Raw genomic sequence first — 19,320 nt, 5'->3', positions numbered from 1 at the left:
AATACAAACTATGAGTAATTGTATCAGCTTTTACGAATGTCTAAAGCAATATTAATAACTGCAGCCATACACATCTAACATAAACAGAATCCCTGCATTATTACTGATTCATGGACAGCCTCAGTAGTAACTTGAGGTTACTAGCAGATACATCATTTACATGTACTGTACTCCAGAGCTGGATTTCTCACATTTTTTGTTCTGCTTTATTATCATATTTTCCAGAGCCCTGACAGAATGGTCTTTAGTGCAGCGCCTCAGTCAGAGGCGCCCACTGTTTCCTTTCAAGGCCACCACATTACTATGCAACCAGCTTTTACAGTAAGGCTTAGAGCTCCCCAAGCAAATTGGACACCCCACAAAGCATTGGACAACTGTTGTCCCCCATTGTGGGTCTTTCTGCAGGCACTCTTTATCAGGTGCTGAATGCAGAAGCAGCAATGAATGAAATCATAGGGGGTGGGGTGGCAAAAGGGGGGCATCATCGAGTGGTGTTGTGAGGGGGGGGTCACTCCCTGAAACCTCACAAGAATTCCAGAACAATCCATGTGCAGGGTAGCGCGGCCCTTTTCCCACCTCCCAGGGTTTCAGGGTCTCTCTGTGCTGACAGGCAGGCAGGAGGCTGCCCCCTTCCTCTCTACCGCTTTCAAAGCCTCCTTTCCATTAACTCACCACGCCGCACCTCGCCTAATCTCTGTGACCTCTACCGAGGGACAGAGATTTATTTTTTAACCCTCCCACCCTTTTTTTTACCCTCGAGACAAGAGCCGGCTTCCTTTCTGAGAAGTTGAGAGCACCTCAGAACGCATTTCTCTAGCACAAAAATAATACCAAGCAAGCTCAATAAGCAGCAAAAAATCAGGGCAAGCTAATAATGAGCTATAGGGAGCACTTACATTTGTGTACCAGTAAAAGAGTGGTGGGGGATTTATGGGACCCTTTTACTGTGCTGCAACGATGCTCCCAAGCAGAAATTAGTTTTAAAAACAGCTTTTTTTTTGCTATTGATTTCTTTTGATAATTCTGTGTCAGGAGAAATTGCCTGCCTCGTCATTGGCAGTTCGATTTGTACTTCTTCTCTTTTGGTTCTTGCATTGCTCTTTGTTCTCATCGTGCAGTGTGTAACAAAGGTCAAATTATGTTAGCTAGTGTTAACTCTTAGTAGTCAGGTAAAAAGCAACCGGCCCAATATCTTGAGCTCGCTGGTGTCTGAAAATGAAAGGCAAGCAGCAGTTGGTAGCTGCGCTACAATAAGAATTACTTCCCCCACTCAAATTATTGCTGTGGTGGTTTTTACAGTCTCAAGAGACTTTCACCATGCAGTTTGTGTCCATTGTGTTATCTTAAGCAGCAGACCGGTGAAAGGAAACTTTCATCTCCAGTTGTTTGCCAAAGGATCTGGTTCTCACGCGCTGGATTAAAGTGCCACCGAGATTGAAATTGGCAAGGTACTCGCTCAAGACAGCATGTCTGTTACCTCCGTTCGCAACGGTAGACAATTTCTCCAATACAGCAAACGGTGTGTTGAACTGTCGAGGCTCACTCGAATGCTTCGCTTAACAGCTTTTTTTGCCTAATAGTGTATGCATTCTATCCACTCCGGTGCGCAGATGGTGGAACAAATGCTTGTGATTGTACTTTTCATCGAGCACAGTGATGTGCATATTTATGTCTTTCCAACAAAGAAAATAACTACTTTCATTTCCTGATGATGGGTGGGGGGGCATTGGAAGCAAAGACGTGATTCAGATAGATAACTGTCAAATCAAGGATTTCAGTGACTTGTGTTTTGGACTGATGTGGTGGATGCATTCATTCAGATGCCATGAAGCATTGAGAGTCTGCAGGGTTGGTCCAATCGAACACTCCACCACAGGATTTAGCTATTTAATTCCTCTTTTCTGATTGATCAATAAAAACACATTTGTAGTTTTTGGCTGGAATGAAAGAGTGTATTCTTTTAGTAGTTAGTTCTAAACCCCTGCAGTTTCTAGCATGGTGGAGGAATCCCACACTCCACCTGTTGACCACTTGCCTCAGATATGAATAATAATAGAAACGCCCTTGTCATCTTTTCTTCTGTGTGGCACAGGGAAGCCAGATCAACCAGATCCCCACCAAGTACAGCCAGGCGGAGTCCACCAAGTTCCTGGTCCTCACAGTTGTGTCTATCCTGTGCATCGTCGGCGTACTGCTGGCCTCCACCGTGGTCTACTGCCTCCGCCACCGCTCCCACCACAAGCTGAAACAGAAGCTCACCAATCTGGGAACAGATACTGCCAGCGAGGCTACTGGCACCTATCAGGTAGGAGGTGCTACTGCACTATTTGTCAACGTGAATAGAAGAGTAATAAGATGGAGGATTGGGATGGTGTAGAACAGTTCTCTTCAAATGAATTAATGATTGTTTTGCCGTCATATTGCATTTGTTTACTTCTTGTGACAAATTCAACCAAAGTGTGATAGGTTTCCTTGATTTATTTTGAAAATTCAGTTATGATAAAAGTATCACGTAATCCAATGGGAAATAAGCTAAAATAGAAGGAAAGCATGAATAATTAAACAAAATGTAATTTGGTATAGCAGAAATAGGTTTTTCTGCTAGTCCATCCAGTTGAGCATTTAGTAACTCCTCAGACCACTGGTATAGAAATATGAAGGATACAAATCAAGTACAACCTACCAATTTTAATTTTTACCATTTATATCCTACATAATTTTTTTTCCTGACAATATATGTAAAATGGAAAATGCTGAGTGCCTTCCAGGTAATACTTTTAGATAAAGTACTTATTTGACCTCAAGTGTAGCATTTCTAGTGTTGGTGGCTAACAGCTTTGACTTTCAGGTTGGGGGGTGGGGTTGCCGTGGGATTCTTTATTTGACATTGTCATGTTATAGCTTGATTGATGCTGCGTAGTGATTTATTACTGGACTCAGACACCTGCTATAATGTGTTGTTTGACACACAAAGTCATATCACCAATCCAACAGGTTTTCCACCTCAAGTCCTTTCCATTCTCACCCCTGCCTGCTGTAATTATCCTTTGGCCGGAATAGCCGGGTGTGAAATTTAATTTACAGAATCTAATATTAAGTGGCTTTTTTGAGGAAATCATTAGATTGAGATTTTTCCGTCTCTCTCCCTGACCTTTTTCCACCATGTTTTTAAATGAGAATGGTCCTGTGAGCATTGATTTTTATAATGAGACCAGCCCATCCCCTAAGTGCTCACATTTCATGCTCTCCTTCGAGGATTTTTAACTCCTGATATAGACTGTGCCGCTGCATCAGAGGTTTGCTTAACACAGGACTTGTAAAGATTCTAAATGTTTGGTAATTTTTTAGGTGATCTATTGTTTACCAATGAAGAAGAAGATGGAAACATAACCTTGGTATATTTAAAATTGTCCTACCTAATTGGATATAACTACCAAGTAAAAGAGGAGTCTGTTTCTGAAAGTCTGACGTTCAATGACATGCTAACATTTCAGCTATCCATCTTCCTCCATCGTTATATTTATGTTTTTCTTTTCCTCTGTGTGAGCAACTTATCTTCCTGCTTTAAGGCTCTAATTGGAAAATGCTAATTAAAATTCACACGTAAGACTGTGTTTACGCATTATTCATCTGATTAATAGCTAACAAAAACATCAATGTTGCTCATTCTTTGGCGGTTTACTCAGCCTGGCTTTGCTCTGACTCCCAAAGCTCTTCCCGTTGATTCTCTTTCCTCCGTCGTCTTTATCGAGTCTCGACGGCGAGCTGTTGTCATCCTCAGTGAAAGACCTCAGTGTTCAGCTTCCATCTTAGCCGTGTAAGCCTCGTCTCTTTGTCAGCGCTGCAGTGTGGAGGGGTTCCCTGGGCTGGATTCAGTGTGGGTTTGTGTGTGTGTGTGTGTGTGTGTGTGTGTGCAGTCTCTAGGGTTACATGCAATTAAAGCAGACAGGAAGCGGCAGGCTGCCTGACGGCCTTACTACTGCAGCTCCGTCATACTGGCTGTCAAACACACACACACACACACGCTCACACGGGCATACACACACAAACATGCACATACACACAAATGTGCACGCACACATTCACTAGCTACTGCATGTTAATGATTCTTGCCCTTGGCATGTTTGTTTGAGGCCTTACTTCACAAACTTTCTTCACACACACACACACACACACACACACACACACACACGTGCACACTGTCTTCCGTTCCCATCACTGTGCCTCTAGCTCCCTCTGAACCCTCTCCTTCAGCCCTACGCCTTGTCACTCAAACGGTCCCTGTGAAACTGCAACATGGGATTGGCCAACACTGAGGACACACTGATTGACAGGCGTCGACAGAGGAGTGTGTTCACCGTGTCTGAGCGCTGGGCGGGGAGATGGTGGATGATGCTTGTCAGTCAGTCAATTAGTTAGTCCCTGGATTACTCTGCCATCGACATGGGGATCAACAACGTCGCCTCCAAGTAATTTTTTACATCTGATTCAAACTTTTATCTGCTCCTAAAAATCTTTCTTTTTTCCTCGAAGTAGAAGAAACTCTCCGCCAGCTGGGTGAGATCATTGCTATTGATTGCAGCAGGACTCAACTTTTTGCATGGATATTCCACAAATTAAGAGATATTATCTGCAAGCAATATTATCCAACTTAAATATGTCATCATCCGCACCATGCTATTTCTTTAAACATGAGAAATGCTTTATAAATAGTGGAGATATCTCAACATATTTGCATTTGTTCATAACATCATCTTTACCCTGTCAAATAATACATGCAAAACACATTCCATCTCAGATTTGACTAAACAAGCAAACAAGAGCCCTACCACCATATTTCTCTGTTTCAATTCAGTTTTTCATTTCCAGTCTTCCTCTCTCTCTCCTAATCAAATACAGTTTTCTGATAACAGCCTTTTATTAAAAATCAGATGGTTTCCAGTCAGTGTGGTCTGCCCCTGATATGATGGACATAGTGTTTTTTGATTCATTACAGATCATACATTAATCAATATTGTACTGCTTGTCTATTATTATCTGAAGTCCTTTTCCTGAACTGATTTTAGTGGAACATTTTGATTTGATCTCTCGTGTTAAACGCATATTGTTTAGTAAAAGGATTAATGGCAATAACAATAGGATTTGTTAAGGTTCTGCTTTCCTGTGCAGCCAGTGATTTATCCAAGATGCTTCCATGTAACATAGACGCAAAGGTCAATCAGTCTGCGGGTTGTCTTTGTACACCGACGCATGTAACAGGGAGGGTGTTCCAGAGGTCGGTCTCTGAAGGTACAGAGTCTGGTGTGGGGAGTGGAGTACAGCCCAGCGTCTGAGGACCGCAGGTTTCAGGGTGTGGTGGAGGGCTTTGTAGGTGAGAAGAAGGATTTTATATTTGATTGGCCTTAGCTTTGACAACTTGCCTTTCTGGTGGTCTTTTCACCTGCACTGGCACAGACCGAACTAAGTAGTAGTCCTTAGTCTGGCAGTTGGAGTCCGTGCTAAGCCTAATTAAAAATTTGCATTTGGCAAGGCTTATGGTAGAAATTATTTGAGTTTTTAAATCTGCTATAAAAACTTTGCCTACATGTTTTTACATATCTGCCTGCACATTGTGTCAACGACAATACAGTTGAATTGAATTGAATTTGTCAAATACTTACTATCTGTTGGTGACTACACATCTTGAAATTAAAACCATATTAGGTGCAAATAACTTTATCTCTTATTAAAGTTTTACATTCTTTATAGTATGAAGCAGAATTCTGATATTTATTATAATCCTTTCAGCAGCTCCAGTCCAGACATTTTGGTCTCAGTAATGGATCTTTTCTTCAATCCTTCAGTCCCCTGTCCTCGGCCCTCCCTCGACTCCAACGTATTGTTATGTTCCCCCCTTTAATTTGTTTGTTTGTTCAAGCACACATGGATGAAGGGCCCTACATTGGTTTTGGTCAGAGGGGCATGTAAACAGCGGCACCCCTGTGGTCCCGATGGGCTCTTCTGACACACCCCAACCTCCAAACCCAGTCTTCGTCCCCATTAGGAGGCCTCTCTAAAGGGTGTGGGTGGCACACGCCTTCGCCCCGGGGTGATGCATGATTCGAGATGGTCATGTGGCGCCGAGTGGATTCCCTGGCATGATGCCCATGAGAGGGGGTTGTTGGGTATTTTCTTTTAACCTTTGTTCATGCAGGGAGGGTTGATGAGGAACACGTGCACTGGGAAATCACTGATACTGATAACACAAACTCATTTCCAAAGGTCCTAACTTCACAGCAGCAGCCGTTCATGTTTTTGTGTTGCTTTTAAGGAGAGCGTTCCATTGATTTCGTACTTTCTGCTGCGGTGGCCTTGAAGACCAATCATTGTGCTAGAGCCTTTGTTCTTTTTCAAGCCACCAACTAATTCTTGACGACATGAAGAAAAATCGTATTGGCAGATTTTCTACAACAAAATGTTTCACATAACTATAGAATACATAGCATTATAGACTTTCTGTACATCACTGACAATCAGTCTTATCATTTAGCAGTGACATGGCCTCATTCTAGAGCTTAATTTTAGTTTTACATTTAAGTTATTTAGAGACATGTCTGGAGCATAGCGATGGGGCACCTGCTTACAATTGTTTCAAAGAAATCACATCATTTATGCCAAGGGATTTTAAATGCTGCTATACATTTTAGGATTAATTGTCTACCCTCCAGACAAATATTTGGTTTCATTATTTCAATTTAAACATAAAAAAACTAAAATCAATTTGAAATCACCTAAAGCTTTCTAGAGATTAGTAATCCATCATGGTGAACATTTGTCCTCCTTTACTTATTGTCAAAGTTATTGCAGTTGTGAGAATGGATGCACCAATGTCTTAGGGAAAGAAAGCATTTCATTCATGAGATGTCAGATAAATGATTCCAGAAGACAAAATAATAATCTAATAGGGCTTTCCTGGAAAGGATAATTTCTCATTTGTTGCATCCAATGTCTGTTGTTTGGCAGGAGACTGAACTACTGGATGACCTTTAATACACCAAACATTAGGAGTTTTCAAAATGGGCCATGCACGCTCCTGTATCTCCTGCAACAATACATTTGACGATATAAATTTACATTACAAGCTTTGGCATGAAAACATCAAATGCAAATGAACAATGGATCAAAATATCAGATATTGCAGCTTTAACCCAAAAGGTTCTGCTGTCATCTAAAAAATCCAAACCATTTTTTTATTTATTTCATTAGATAAAAATGCTAAAAACTGAAGCACATATAAAGTGTAAATGTAAGTTGCCGCTTACACTGTTTCCTAAAACACTGTATTGTACATAAAGTATGTACCACTCAGCGTATTTTAAGTTAGGGATGATAAACATTAACAGGGTTAATTAAAGTCCAGATGGGAAGACTCCTTATACATGTATAGAGTTATTAAGCATGTAACTATTAACTATTAAAATCAATCATGTGAAACAGAATATTGATTAAAATTGTTTTTTTATGAAATAAGATGATTTACAAGCCCTGCAGATCTGTAACCATAGAAACACAATTCAATCTGATAAATCCATTTAGCCTTCAACTACCAATTCATAAAATATACAGACTTTTGAATAAATGAAATATTGGAAAAGTTGTCAACTATTTCTCTGCAGTAGCCAGGCAGCTGAGGGCCACAGTGAGTTTATGAGTGTACAACTTGATAACAAAATACCTCTTAAGTCTTTTAGGTCATGCAAAGTTTATTTGACTGACTTTTGCTATAGAGCTGCAACTATTTGTTGTTTTGATTGACATGTTGATGATTTAGCTGATTAACTGTACATTTACTCCCTCAGATTGCTTATTACAAGCAATCCAAATCCCAAAAGTTGAAGCTGGAACCAGTTTACGTTTGCCACTTGTCTTTAAAAATAATTAGAAGTAGTATTAGTATTATTATCAGAACTGTTGTTAAAGAATTTTCTGTTCTTTCATTTATTGTTGTAAGCTGATCAAAACAATGACATTTTGGAAACACAAGGACTAAAACATCTCTAAAAACTGCAGAACACGTACTGAAGCACTTTGATAATCTGCACACATTTATGAGTCTGTCTCCAAGCTCATGGATCAGTGTCAGAGCGCCGACCTACGAGAGTAACAGTCAGATCAAATCGCAACTAATGAAGGCCGGCTCACATTACCTCCAGCGTCCATCAAATAGGCCGTTAGCTGATCCCCAGCATCTCTGGCGTTAGGAGCACAGATACCACGGAGATCAGTCAGTGCTGTAGGCTGATGTATCTTCTCACCTGTAGACCATGTGACAGATGACATTTAACGCTTATCTAGGATTACATGGAATAAGTTGGGCAGTGAAAGTTTTAATTCAATTCAAACAACTTTAATTATCCCTAAATGGCAATTCAATTTTGCAGTCAACCAGTCACAGTAAAAAACAGACACGAATAAACACCATCGCAATCATTCAATCAACCATCACTGCAGGAGCAGCAGGTCAACAAATGGGAAGAGCAGCAAAGCACACACAGGTTGTTGGAACGTAGCTAAATAAAATTAATATCACACCATAAACCAGCTTAGTAATGTTTTAAATACATAAATCCAAGCACTATGCTTCTCGATAATTACAAGATCTGGATGTTGGCGGTTGCTGCCATCAGCAGTATAGAGCCTAACAGCAGAAGGAATAAAGGAATTAAAATGTATGTTTTACATCTGGGCGGCAAGATAGCGCCACCCTGATTGCACTAAGTATATGACCATAATTACCCATGATTCTCTTAGCTTTCTTGACTACCTTTCTTCCAGAGGGAGCTTAGCCCGAATAACCCAGTGATCTCAGAGCAGATCTTTACTATGTTAATGAGGCTAGTATTACTACAACTTCAACTTTAGCTTTTAACTTTTAACTTTAACTTTCAACTTTTGGGGGTGGCAGTAGCTCAGTCCATAGGGAGTCACTGGTTCAAACCCCGTGTGGACCCAAAAAGTTGGGAGCGTGGATTGGTGGCTGGAGAGATGCCAGTTCACCTCCTGGGCACTGCCAGGTGCCCTTGAGCAAGGCACCGTACCCCCCCGACCGCTCAGGGCGCTGGTTCAGCTCGCAGCCCACTCACTCTGACATCTCTGCATGTATAGGTCCTGAGCATGTGTGTGTATTTCAGGCCTGTGTGTGTGAGTACTAACAAAAGTGTGTACACAGAGTGTAGTGCAGTAATTTACTTATCTTATTTATTTATTTACTAAACTTATCTTTATTATACTTTATTATCCCAATGAAAATCCAGTCCACAATTCAGGATGAATTGTGGATCACTTTGCAGATAAGTTGTACCAGTCTCATTGGGCTTTGCAGTCATCTCTAACATGGTGAATGAGAGATTTTTTCCAAAAAACATTGTTGTTGGAAATGTCTTGCCTCCTGTATGAAGTGGTACAGGCGTTCACTACGGCTCATGGACGTTCCTGCTGGGCGATGTGTAGAGAAGGCGTGGAGGAAAATGTTGCCATGGTGTCACCATTTCACTCTGGTCACATAACCAGCAGACAGAAAATGGCAGTTCCTCAGACATTGTGTTAGCTGCTGACTGACATACTGGTCTAAAGGCTTGCTGAGCATGCATGCTGTTTAGCACTGACATCTTGGAAGCTGGCCAGTATTACAGCTGTTGGAGGTTAAGCCCCTTGTGTCACCACTCCTGCCCAGATGTTTTTAACCACTCTGCATGACTTTAACTACTTTTGCTTCTCCGCTACTCTTAGGATTGTGGCTTTGTTGTGGTTTAATGTTTTGGGATTTACAGACAGGAACACAAAGCTACAAGTCTTAAAACGTCATGTTGTCCTCGGGTCAAATTGACCCATTTTCCTATATCAATGTTCTTTTCAACTGCCCAATTGTAATTACCCAAAATAACATGATTGATTCCACACAACGCTCTTTGCCAAGTACAAATCTCTACTTTCATTAATTTTGTGTAGTCTTATTAAATTTTATAACATTTGAAAAAATTGAAGTGGTTTCAAAAGAGTCTAAAAGTAGAGTAAAAGTTGACATTATCCAGTCTGTGATTATCCTTTAACATTCATCCCTGTTCTTATAGTCTAAATAATTCCTAATTTCTGCTTTTCTAACTCAAACATTTAGTATAATTTCCTATAAGTTAGTGTTACGTAGTTTTAAAAACATAAAAAAATGACTAACATTGGAAAAAAGTGCCAAACGTGTTGAAAAATGGGACAAAAACGTAAGAAAAAGTTAAAAACATTGATTAAAAAGCTTCTACAAAAGTGTTGCTTTTCAATTTTGATGGGAAGACAACACAAGGGTTAACAGAGCATTTTTACCATGATCATCATGCCTCTCCACAACATTTCCTAGAGAAACACTCCTGCAAAATTCACCATTATGAGTTTTGTTTCTTTTAATTATAGAAGAATTTTTTTGGGTTACACACATATAGTGATGATGTCAGAAAGTAAAGGTGAACACATAATGGTGGGATTTGCTGCATAGCAACATACAGAGTAAAGCATCCAACACATCAGTTCTCCACATAAAAGCGGTTTTCACCTTTTGTTCATCAAAGTTAAGCAAGCCACCGGAGGCAGTCACAACACATCTGAGCCTGACATTCACTCTGGAAATAATTCTTTTCTTGCAGTATGTGCATTGTTTGCCTGCACGCATGCTGCCCAGTATAAGTATTTTATTCTCTTTGAAGGTTGCAGCGTAGAGCGAGGCAACGCTGTCTACTGGGATGATTCTGTGTTATATTAATGAAGTTATTTACCAGATGTCTTGAGAGATGCCATGTTACCACTCTACAAATTCCCAATTGCAAATCAGGACTTATCTGTTCCCTCCTTTCCTTCCTCTAGGAGCTCTGTCGGCAGCGCATGACGGTCAAACCTCCGGCTGAGCGTCCGGAGCCCATCTCCTCCAGGATCAACAGCGTGTCGTCTCAGTTCAGCGATGGCGGTCAAGCCATCAGCCCCTCGGCGCGGAGCAGCATCTCCTCCTGGAGCGAAGAGCCCGCCCACTCCAACATGGACATCTCCACCGGTCACATGATACTGGTGAGTATCCTGTTCAGTCACTTTGATGTAATTAGCACACCAAACAGTGCTACTTCTGTACACAATCGTTCTAATAGGAAATGAAAAGGACCATGCAAAATCACCAAGGACATTCATGGACAAGGACGTTACATGATGTTGTGTTGGTGACATTAGAAAACCTTTAACTGATAAATGTCAACAATACATTCAAAGACCTGGGGGTGGAATGTGGGGGGGAATCACCAGCCGCCTCCTGATTCGATATCATCACGATACTTATGTCACTATACAATATGATTGTGTTTTTAAACATTGCAATATTCTGCAATGTATATTGCAATTTATAAACTTTTTTCCAACTTCTGATTTTCCCCAATTTCAAATGATGTCCCCAAAAAGAAAGTAAGTCAACATCTGTTTTATCTAAAAAATAACATTTCTCTGTGTGTTCATATCACTTCAATCTTATTGCTGCAAAATGGGACAAAGTAACCAACACATATATCATAAAAGATCCATACTTGACGTCTGTGTATCAATTAAGTATTGCTACGGAAAATATCACGATACTATGCTCGATTCTTGCCCCCCACCCCTAGTGGATTGAGGGCTGTTGAAATCCCAGGATGACTAATGGTTTCAAATGTATTTCATGTCCTGACTAAATCAGTGGGACATTAATAATATATTGTTAATGTGTAAATCTGATCCACCACTTCCCATAGTGAACATCCAGAGTTGTTGAAAAGGGCTGGCTATGTGCGGCCAGGCTGGTTCAGCTGGTAGAGCAGGCCCAGAGGTCCTTGGTTCAACTCCGATCTGTGATGATTTCCTGCATCTCTTCTCCCTTTCCCACTCAACTGTGGAGAAAATATAGGTGGAGAAACATTTTCACCTTTGAACATTGTCCAAAGGTGAAAATGTTCTTTAAAAATAAAGGGCTGACTAGAATTCTGAGCCTGGCTTTATGGAATACAGAGAATCAGTTCATCTTGAAGGAAGGATTTTACTTTGTTTGAGAGAACAAACTCGGTTTTAAGCAAATTTGTCTTATGAGGCTCATTTCTCCTGTTGGAAAACATGCTGTTCTAACCAGAGAGCTGTTTAGGCGGGATTCACAATGGGCCTACATTTGTTGTGTGCTAGAGGCAGAAACAATACGATATACATGAAAAGTGTGACAAAAAAATGATTTCCAGCATATGTCTTAAATCGACATATTTCTTTTAACATTGTGAAAAACATGAAGAGAAGCACTCCCAGGAACCATTATCACAGCTTCTTTGTTAATTTAAAATTGGAGCGGATAAATCACTTTCTACTAAATGGTCAGAGCAAAACAAAATACCCCGTAATTCCAAACTGAAATCATTATTTATTTGCATGAAATTTAGGTCACACTGAATAATTAGATTATATTATTTCAGTCTGAGGTTGAATTCATGCCTCACTAACAAACGTTTTTCTAAAAACTGATATTTCAAAGTGAGCTTTGTTAAAGTTCCCATGATCATTTTGCAAGGAGAAAAACATGTACGTACTGTTTTATGCTTGCCTTTACGTTCCTACAGTCATTTTTCTTTTACCTTTGTGGTCGATTGTCTGTCCTTCCTCCTTTCTTTTATTTTCCCTTTCATCCAAAACCTCCCATCACCTACATCTCTTACCCCTAAATCCATTTGTCCCTTCAAAGCCAGTAGAAGTACAGTGTTGTTGCACATGCACACATTTCTCTCATCTCTCTCTCTCTCTCACCCTTCTCCCTGTGTCTTTATGTTTCTGTGCATGTCATTACACCCACAGTTTCTGTTACTTCTTACCCTCATCAATCCTGGAGATGAAGATCTCTGTTGAACCTTGTCGCATTTCGTCAAGCGCCTTCATAATTTTAATACATAGCTATTCACTTCAACCACCCACCACCCACAGCACCACCTCCTCATCCCAACCCAACCACCCCCTCCACCCCACCCTCTCTCTCTCTCTCTCTCTCTGTCTCTCTCTCTCTGTCTCTCTCTCTCTCCTCCATGCATTATGAAGCTGCCGGCAAGCTGTGACCGAGTGGGCTTTTTGAAGTGTTCAATAGTCACAAAGACACTAATTACCACTGGGATTTGCACCAGAGTTGTGTTCAGGAGAAAGGCCTCCCTTTGCAGCCATGTGCCACTGCAGAGAGTGGCTGTGTTGTTTAACATGAACGCACTTTCCTGCTAAAGGACTTCTTTGGCAAACGCACCCACAGAAGGGTGTGATGCATGTGTCTGATGTGCCGCGGTCACATGTTGATGAAAATAGATATGCGTTTGAGACAGCGAGGTCTGAACCTCTTCAAGTACGTTTGCTTTGTCTTCGCCAGATGAAGCCTCCGCAAAGGCGGCATCACTTGACAGATAAGAGAAATGAAATCCTGTTTTGTTAAGTATTCATTTGGTGTGTGGGCCACAATCTGGTCTGAGTGATCACTCAACGTATTATAATGTAGAGACTAATATGGAAATGCTGCGAGGGATGCCAGAGACCAAGTGCATCCGATGTGGCCGTGATGACTAATATGATTTTGTGTGTAGGTGATGGAGATGCATATCAATGCTGATAGTCCACTTAAATCCTCCCAAAAGTAACTTCAAAGTTCTAAAAGACATTTTTCACTCAACATAAAGAATGTGCCTCATGCAAGAACAATTTCATATTCATGTCCTACATCTCTCTTACTTTTCTTCACTTGACTAGTGTTTCTCAAATTGGGGTAAATGTATCTGCTCTTGACTGTACAAACGTAATGTATATGAAGTTTAAACAATGTTTAAATTGGAATTTCATGATGATGATAATAATATAGTGACAGAATATTGATTTAGCATAAAGGTTATTTTTGTAACATAGTCAATTTCGGTGTCATATTTAAAATCTGAATTTGTTCAGATTTAAGCATTAAAGAGATATTTTGCTTATATAAATCCAGCTCTGTGTCATCTTAGTGTGGGCAGTTTGTCGAATGGACACTAACACTGTCCATCAGATGAAGCAAAACATTGCATGTCGCATTATACAGCGGATGTTGGCGCCATGCCACAGACGGAACACTTCCCACACTAAGATGACACAGAGCTGGTTTCAAATCTCTAAAATATCCCTTTAATTAAAAAAACTAAACGGACTAAGGCCACACACTCACTACCTAATCCATGTCTAGACCTGATGTGCTGTACTTTACCCAGTATCAGTGTTGTGTAAAGATCTACATTAAATATGTAGATTGAGATGTCATAAATAGATGTAGTATGTATGAAAAGAGAGGGAGGGAAAGACAAGGGAGGAGACTTAGAGCCTGATTTGGGGAAAAAATGTATTTGATATAACAGTAATAATGATCACGATGAGCAAGAGGAACATTCCCATCCAACAGTAGTTAAATGAAATGGCCAAATTATTGCAGAATTATGTGAAAAAACTGCCTGCTACATCCAATGATTCAGCAGAGAGTCAAGTGAGAGGAAGGAGCTGATTACATTTTCCATTTAAAACTATGTGGATTATAAATTGAGTCAACCCATCTTTACAGTTTTACACCTGTCCACATGCACATTGGGTGCCCACTGTGCTAATGAGAAGTTGCTGCGATAGTTACCTTATATTTTTACTCCACCAGGGATATAAACAGTAGTTTATCAGTCAGAGGATGCTCATGGACACAGACAGTGATATGTGGTTTGTTGTTAATGTGAGGGAGATGTGTTTTAAGCTGCCATTCTTTCCTTTTCAATTGTAGCAATAACTGTAATTGTGCTGTAAAGGAACAGAAACTGCAGGGGGACGAGAAACGTGATGCAGTGATGCAGACACTGAGCTGGAAGTGTTTCAGCACCTTGGACAGCTCCTCGCTTACAGGACAGCCAACAGCAGCTCAGAATGGACCAGGCTGTCTTTGTCCTCCCACAATAGAAACATTCGCCAGAAGAGGGAAAGTCCCTTAATGCCATGGTCATGTGGAAACCATGTATCTCAGAAAGGTCTGCTTCTGAGGAAGATCATCCTTGTTTTATTACTGGACCACAGTGTACGGATGTCCACTGCGCTCGGAACTTTTCACAAGGCCACGTCTTTTCAGACAGAAGGACATGTAAACGCTCTGCTGAAGCTAAAAGAGGGAAAGAACTAAAGTTGGACCTCAAGTTTTTATAGATGTTATCGCCACTATCATCTGTTATCCATCCTCCATCTTTCATGTTTTCTGTTATTCATTTTCTGCCCTCTTTCACTGTTTGTTTCTTTATTGCATAATTTTTTCCAATACTTTTTCTACTAATCATATTTTTTCTTTTTTTTTTCTTTTTCAGTTCATGTTTCTTTACATTGTTCCCTTTCATGAGTGCTTGTTTTATTGCTATTTTCTTAACTTTTTCTCCTTCCTATCTCCTTTTCTTCCTATGTGTCATTTGTCTTTCGATGATTTCAAACAATGCCTATTTATTACTGATCATATTTGTCTTTTGCAGTTCTAGCTATCGGTTTTACAAAAAACTATTTACAGTTAGAAGTGAGCTCATTTCAGACTAGGGCTGGGCGATAAATCAGTACATTTTTAAATGTGATATGGAATTAGACCATATCACATATGATAATATAGTTCAATTTTGCACAGTGATCCTTGCTCCGGGAAAGCTGCTGACTCGGAGCTCTCAGCACTGCTCCCCCCGCCCCCACCCCGCCTCTTTCATGCACAGAGGGGGGAGGGGCAGTAACAGACACTCAGCCACTCTTCAACAAACATGTGGTGGAAGTACTACAAATCTTTTCACTACCTTAAACAGTGGCACAAACCACAATCCAGCAGCAAGGCATTGGCAACCTAAAAAAGCTCCATCTCCAAAACAAAGCTCACTGCAAACTTCATTTTCCCGCAGTGTGCCTTCTGAAAAGAAAAGTCACAAGTGGTGTACTATCACTAAAACTGTGTCCTATCACAATGCTAAAGATATGGTCCCAGTTTAAACTTTGGAAGAAGTCGGATTAAAAAAAAACTCTGAACCTGAGATATGAGCTTCCCAGTCGCTCCTACTTAGCCATTAATGTAGACTGAAGTGAGCGCTATGTGGTCGAGCAGGACGTGAGCGTGACAGTTCACTTCATTCAAGGCTGGGAGGGGAAAACAGCGTGTCTCCAAACAAGTTATTTCCCCCAAGATCACACTGGTGAGCATATAGCTGAGGCCCTGCAGGGCGCAATTGCAAGCTGGAACCTCCCAGAAAAGCATCTGGTTGCTATAACAACCGACAACAGGAGCAACAGCGAGTGGCTGAGGAGGCAGTGCTCCGGTAACAGACTACACATGGCTATTGGTGAGAGCAGTGTTGTAAGGAGCATTCAGAAATTTTAGTGTTTCCTTATTTTTCTTTCGTGTGTCCGTGAAGAAACTTGTTTATTATTTACTCATTTGATTTGGCAACTGTTCACTAAAATAGCCGGTTTCAATAAAACTACCTGTGACATGTCATATTTGGCTATGACTGAAAATTACTCTCAATTTACGGAAAAAAACATTGGGAAATGTATTGTATATTGATGTTCAGTCTAAATATATCGGGATATGACTTTTGGCCCATATTGCCCAGCCCTGTTTCAGACTGACGTCATGATGTCAGGTAGAGACTTAGCTTCATGGTTTCGTGGCCACGAGGTCGGGACACGGTCGACACATTTGAGAGATTTCTTTTCCGAGTGCTGTCACAGAACCAAATCTATCACATGGCATTACGAGCACAGCACCGGCATGGAAATGCAAAGATTTAATCTAACGCCCTACCGCGCACTCAAACAAGGTAACTGTTGGATGATTGATAAAACTTGCAGACGTCAGAGGCAGGCCCAACGTGAAGGCTGATGAGCTGCAGTGCCCCACCTCTCCCACCAATCCTCCCAAATAATGAATTGCCTCTCGTAAACCCAAGCAAATTCCATGTCATCATCCACCCACTAATTTTAATATGAGGAGAAACATCTTTTGCCTTCTTATCTAAGTTAATGTATTACTGACCGAGCACCCCCCTCCCATACATCCTCTCTGAGTGTGTCTAAAGAGGATTAGTCGACTCTATATATAAAGCACATTATCTTGTCTTTTTTTGCTGGCCAAGTAAGTGTTATAGATTATACCGCAGCTAGAGTCTCCATCGAGATTAGCTGTGCTTGGAATCTGTTCTGGTTTTTGTAGCTCAGCAGCAGCCCGCTGGAAAGGTGATCTGTAGAGTTGATAGGTTGCAGGGCAATGGCTGTTGGGAAAACGCTCTTCAGGAAATGGATGTTAAATGTGTCTAATGTGTCAGTTGAAGAGAAGGAAGCATTCAGTGGCAGAGAAGTTAGACACATGGATCCGGATGAGGTCAGCTGCTGAGTAAAGATAAGACATGATGGATTGATGCACATTGACTGATTGATGATGATTGATGACATTTTTGTTGTAAACTTCACAAATGGGAAGACCATAGCCTGGATTAATGCAGTGCCAGACCATCCACGCACTGCAGAGCGGAGGGGGGTCTGGCTAGCCCACCCAGCATTCCTGGATGGGAGAAGCACGTGCTCTTGTTTATTGGCATTTATTTCAACCAATCACAATCATCCTAGGAGGGGCTAAATGCCAGACGGTGCCACTGTAAAGTAGTCACAACAGAATCAACAGAAAACACAGATTGGACAGATAGTCTAGCTAGCTGTCTGGATTTACCCTGCAGAGACCTGAGGACCAGGTAACCATAGTCCTCAGAAATCCACCAGAGTTTAAAATATCAACAAAAAAGAAAGTGGAAGGAAATGGAAATCGGTGAAAAGACATGCATCCGGCTGCTTTTCCTGCGGCACCGGAGCAGTCCCGGGAGGGGAACATGGATGTAGACGAACGCAGTGCAAACACAAGTGGTGCTGATGTGATATTTAGATCAAACAAAAAGAGCACAAATTGGTTGTTACAAGAATTGAATTCTTAAGGATACGCTATATACGTTTAGGGTGTTTTGGCTTTAGATGTATCACATATTAATATATTAAATATCATTAAAATATCAGAGACTTAAAATCCAAATTCAATGGTTTGGCAATAAAAAAATAATTTACCCAAACACCATGGATTTTAATTTGAAAATCTCTTTCCTGTCTCACAATAAATGGAAGAACATGGACAGACAAAAAGTTATAATACAGATAATTTCAAACTCTTGGCTGAATTATACATTTCGGATCTCTTTGTCAACGTCAAAATTTCTTTTGGTGCTATTTTATAAAAAAACAGGTATACCCTTCCATATCGCCTGTGAGCTCCTGTGATATCCTCCGTGATGGAAGACGTATTCCGATCCTTTACTGAAGTTAAAGTTCAAGACCCTCATTCATTTTGTATTCATATACTTACATTTTCAGAGTAAATTCATTGTTTCATCATACTACAGAATTATTAATACTGATGCATTAAGAAGCAAGCAGCATTGTTAAATACCAAACTGTAAATTGTTGGGTACTTTATTGGAACATAATTATTAAGAGTTAAGTTGGTATATATTTAATATAATTAAAGTACAGGTCCCACTTCCCCTTCCCCTTTCCCCATAATGGCCGCTGCATTACATCACCTCGCATGCGGCCCGGCTGTTTCCTACAGGTGGTCAGAGATGGTGCGTCAGAACCACAATGGAGGATCAAGCAAAGTCTTATTGTGAAGGGGTTTTTATTGAGCACCTTTGGCAGCTGTAAAACCCCCCCCCCCAACCCACAGTAAGGGGATTATTGGTGTTTGGTCGACACATGGTGATCTCAGCACCTCCTGATTGGATTGCAGTAATCCTTTTACACATCCACAAAACCCTATTACTCTGGCATTAGAGAGGGAGAGACAGGGTAGGGGGTAGAGGGTGGTGGGGGGCATTTGATGTAGGACACTCTGGGTGTCTTCTGTAGGACTGTGAGTTTTTCTATGCATCTTTCAATCTACAACATTCAGGATGTTTGCAGGTGTGTGTAGGTGGCAAATGTCCAAAGAGAAACACAGCAAGCACCCATTCAAATACACACAAATAATACAACAGTTCCACATTTAAAGTTCAGACACTGTAAATGTGGATTTTGTGCACAGGCGCCCTTTTCTGTGTACATTGTGTGTGAATGTGTGTCTATGCAGTGTGTATGCAACTTCATGCTTTTCTTACCCTTAACTGTCTGTATGAACCTTTCCAGTCTGGTTTTCGCCCCTCCCATAGTACTGAA

General features: G+C 40.8%; 1 protein-coding gene across 1 annotated transcript in view; it reads left to right on the top strand.

Annotated features, from left to right (window-relative positions):
* The window catches only part of LOC117954173 (receptor-type tyrosine-protein phosphatase N2-like), a 186,361-nt gene that overhangs the window by 131,933 nt on the left and 35,108 nt on the right, over positions 1–19,320 (top strand). The window contains exons 13-14 of the mRNA XM_034887740.1: positions 2,093–2,305; positions 10,888–11,085. Of these exons, the coding sequence (XP_034743631.1) occupies positions 2,093–2,305; positions 10,888–11,085 (411 nt within the window). The remainder of the gene's footprint in view (positions 1–2,092; positions 2,306–10,887; positions 11,086–19,320) is intronic.

Source organism: Etheostoma cragini, chromosome 12, assembly GCF_013103735.1.
Source record: "Etheostoma cragini isolate CJK2018 chromosome 12, CSU_Ecrag_1.0, whole genome shotgun sequence".
Taxonomy (NCBI): Eukaryota; Metazoa; Chordata; class Actinopteri; order Perciformes; family Percidae; genus Etheostoma; species Etheostoma cragini.
Note: the sequence above shows the minus strand (reverse complement) of the source record. Positions and strands in the feature narration are given on the sequence as shown.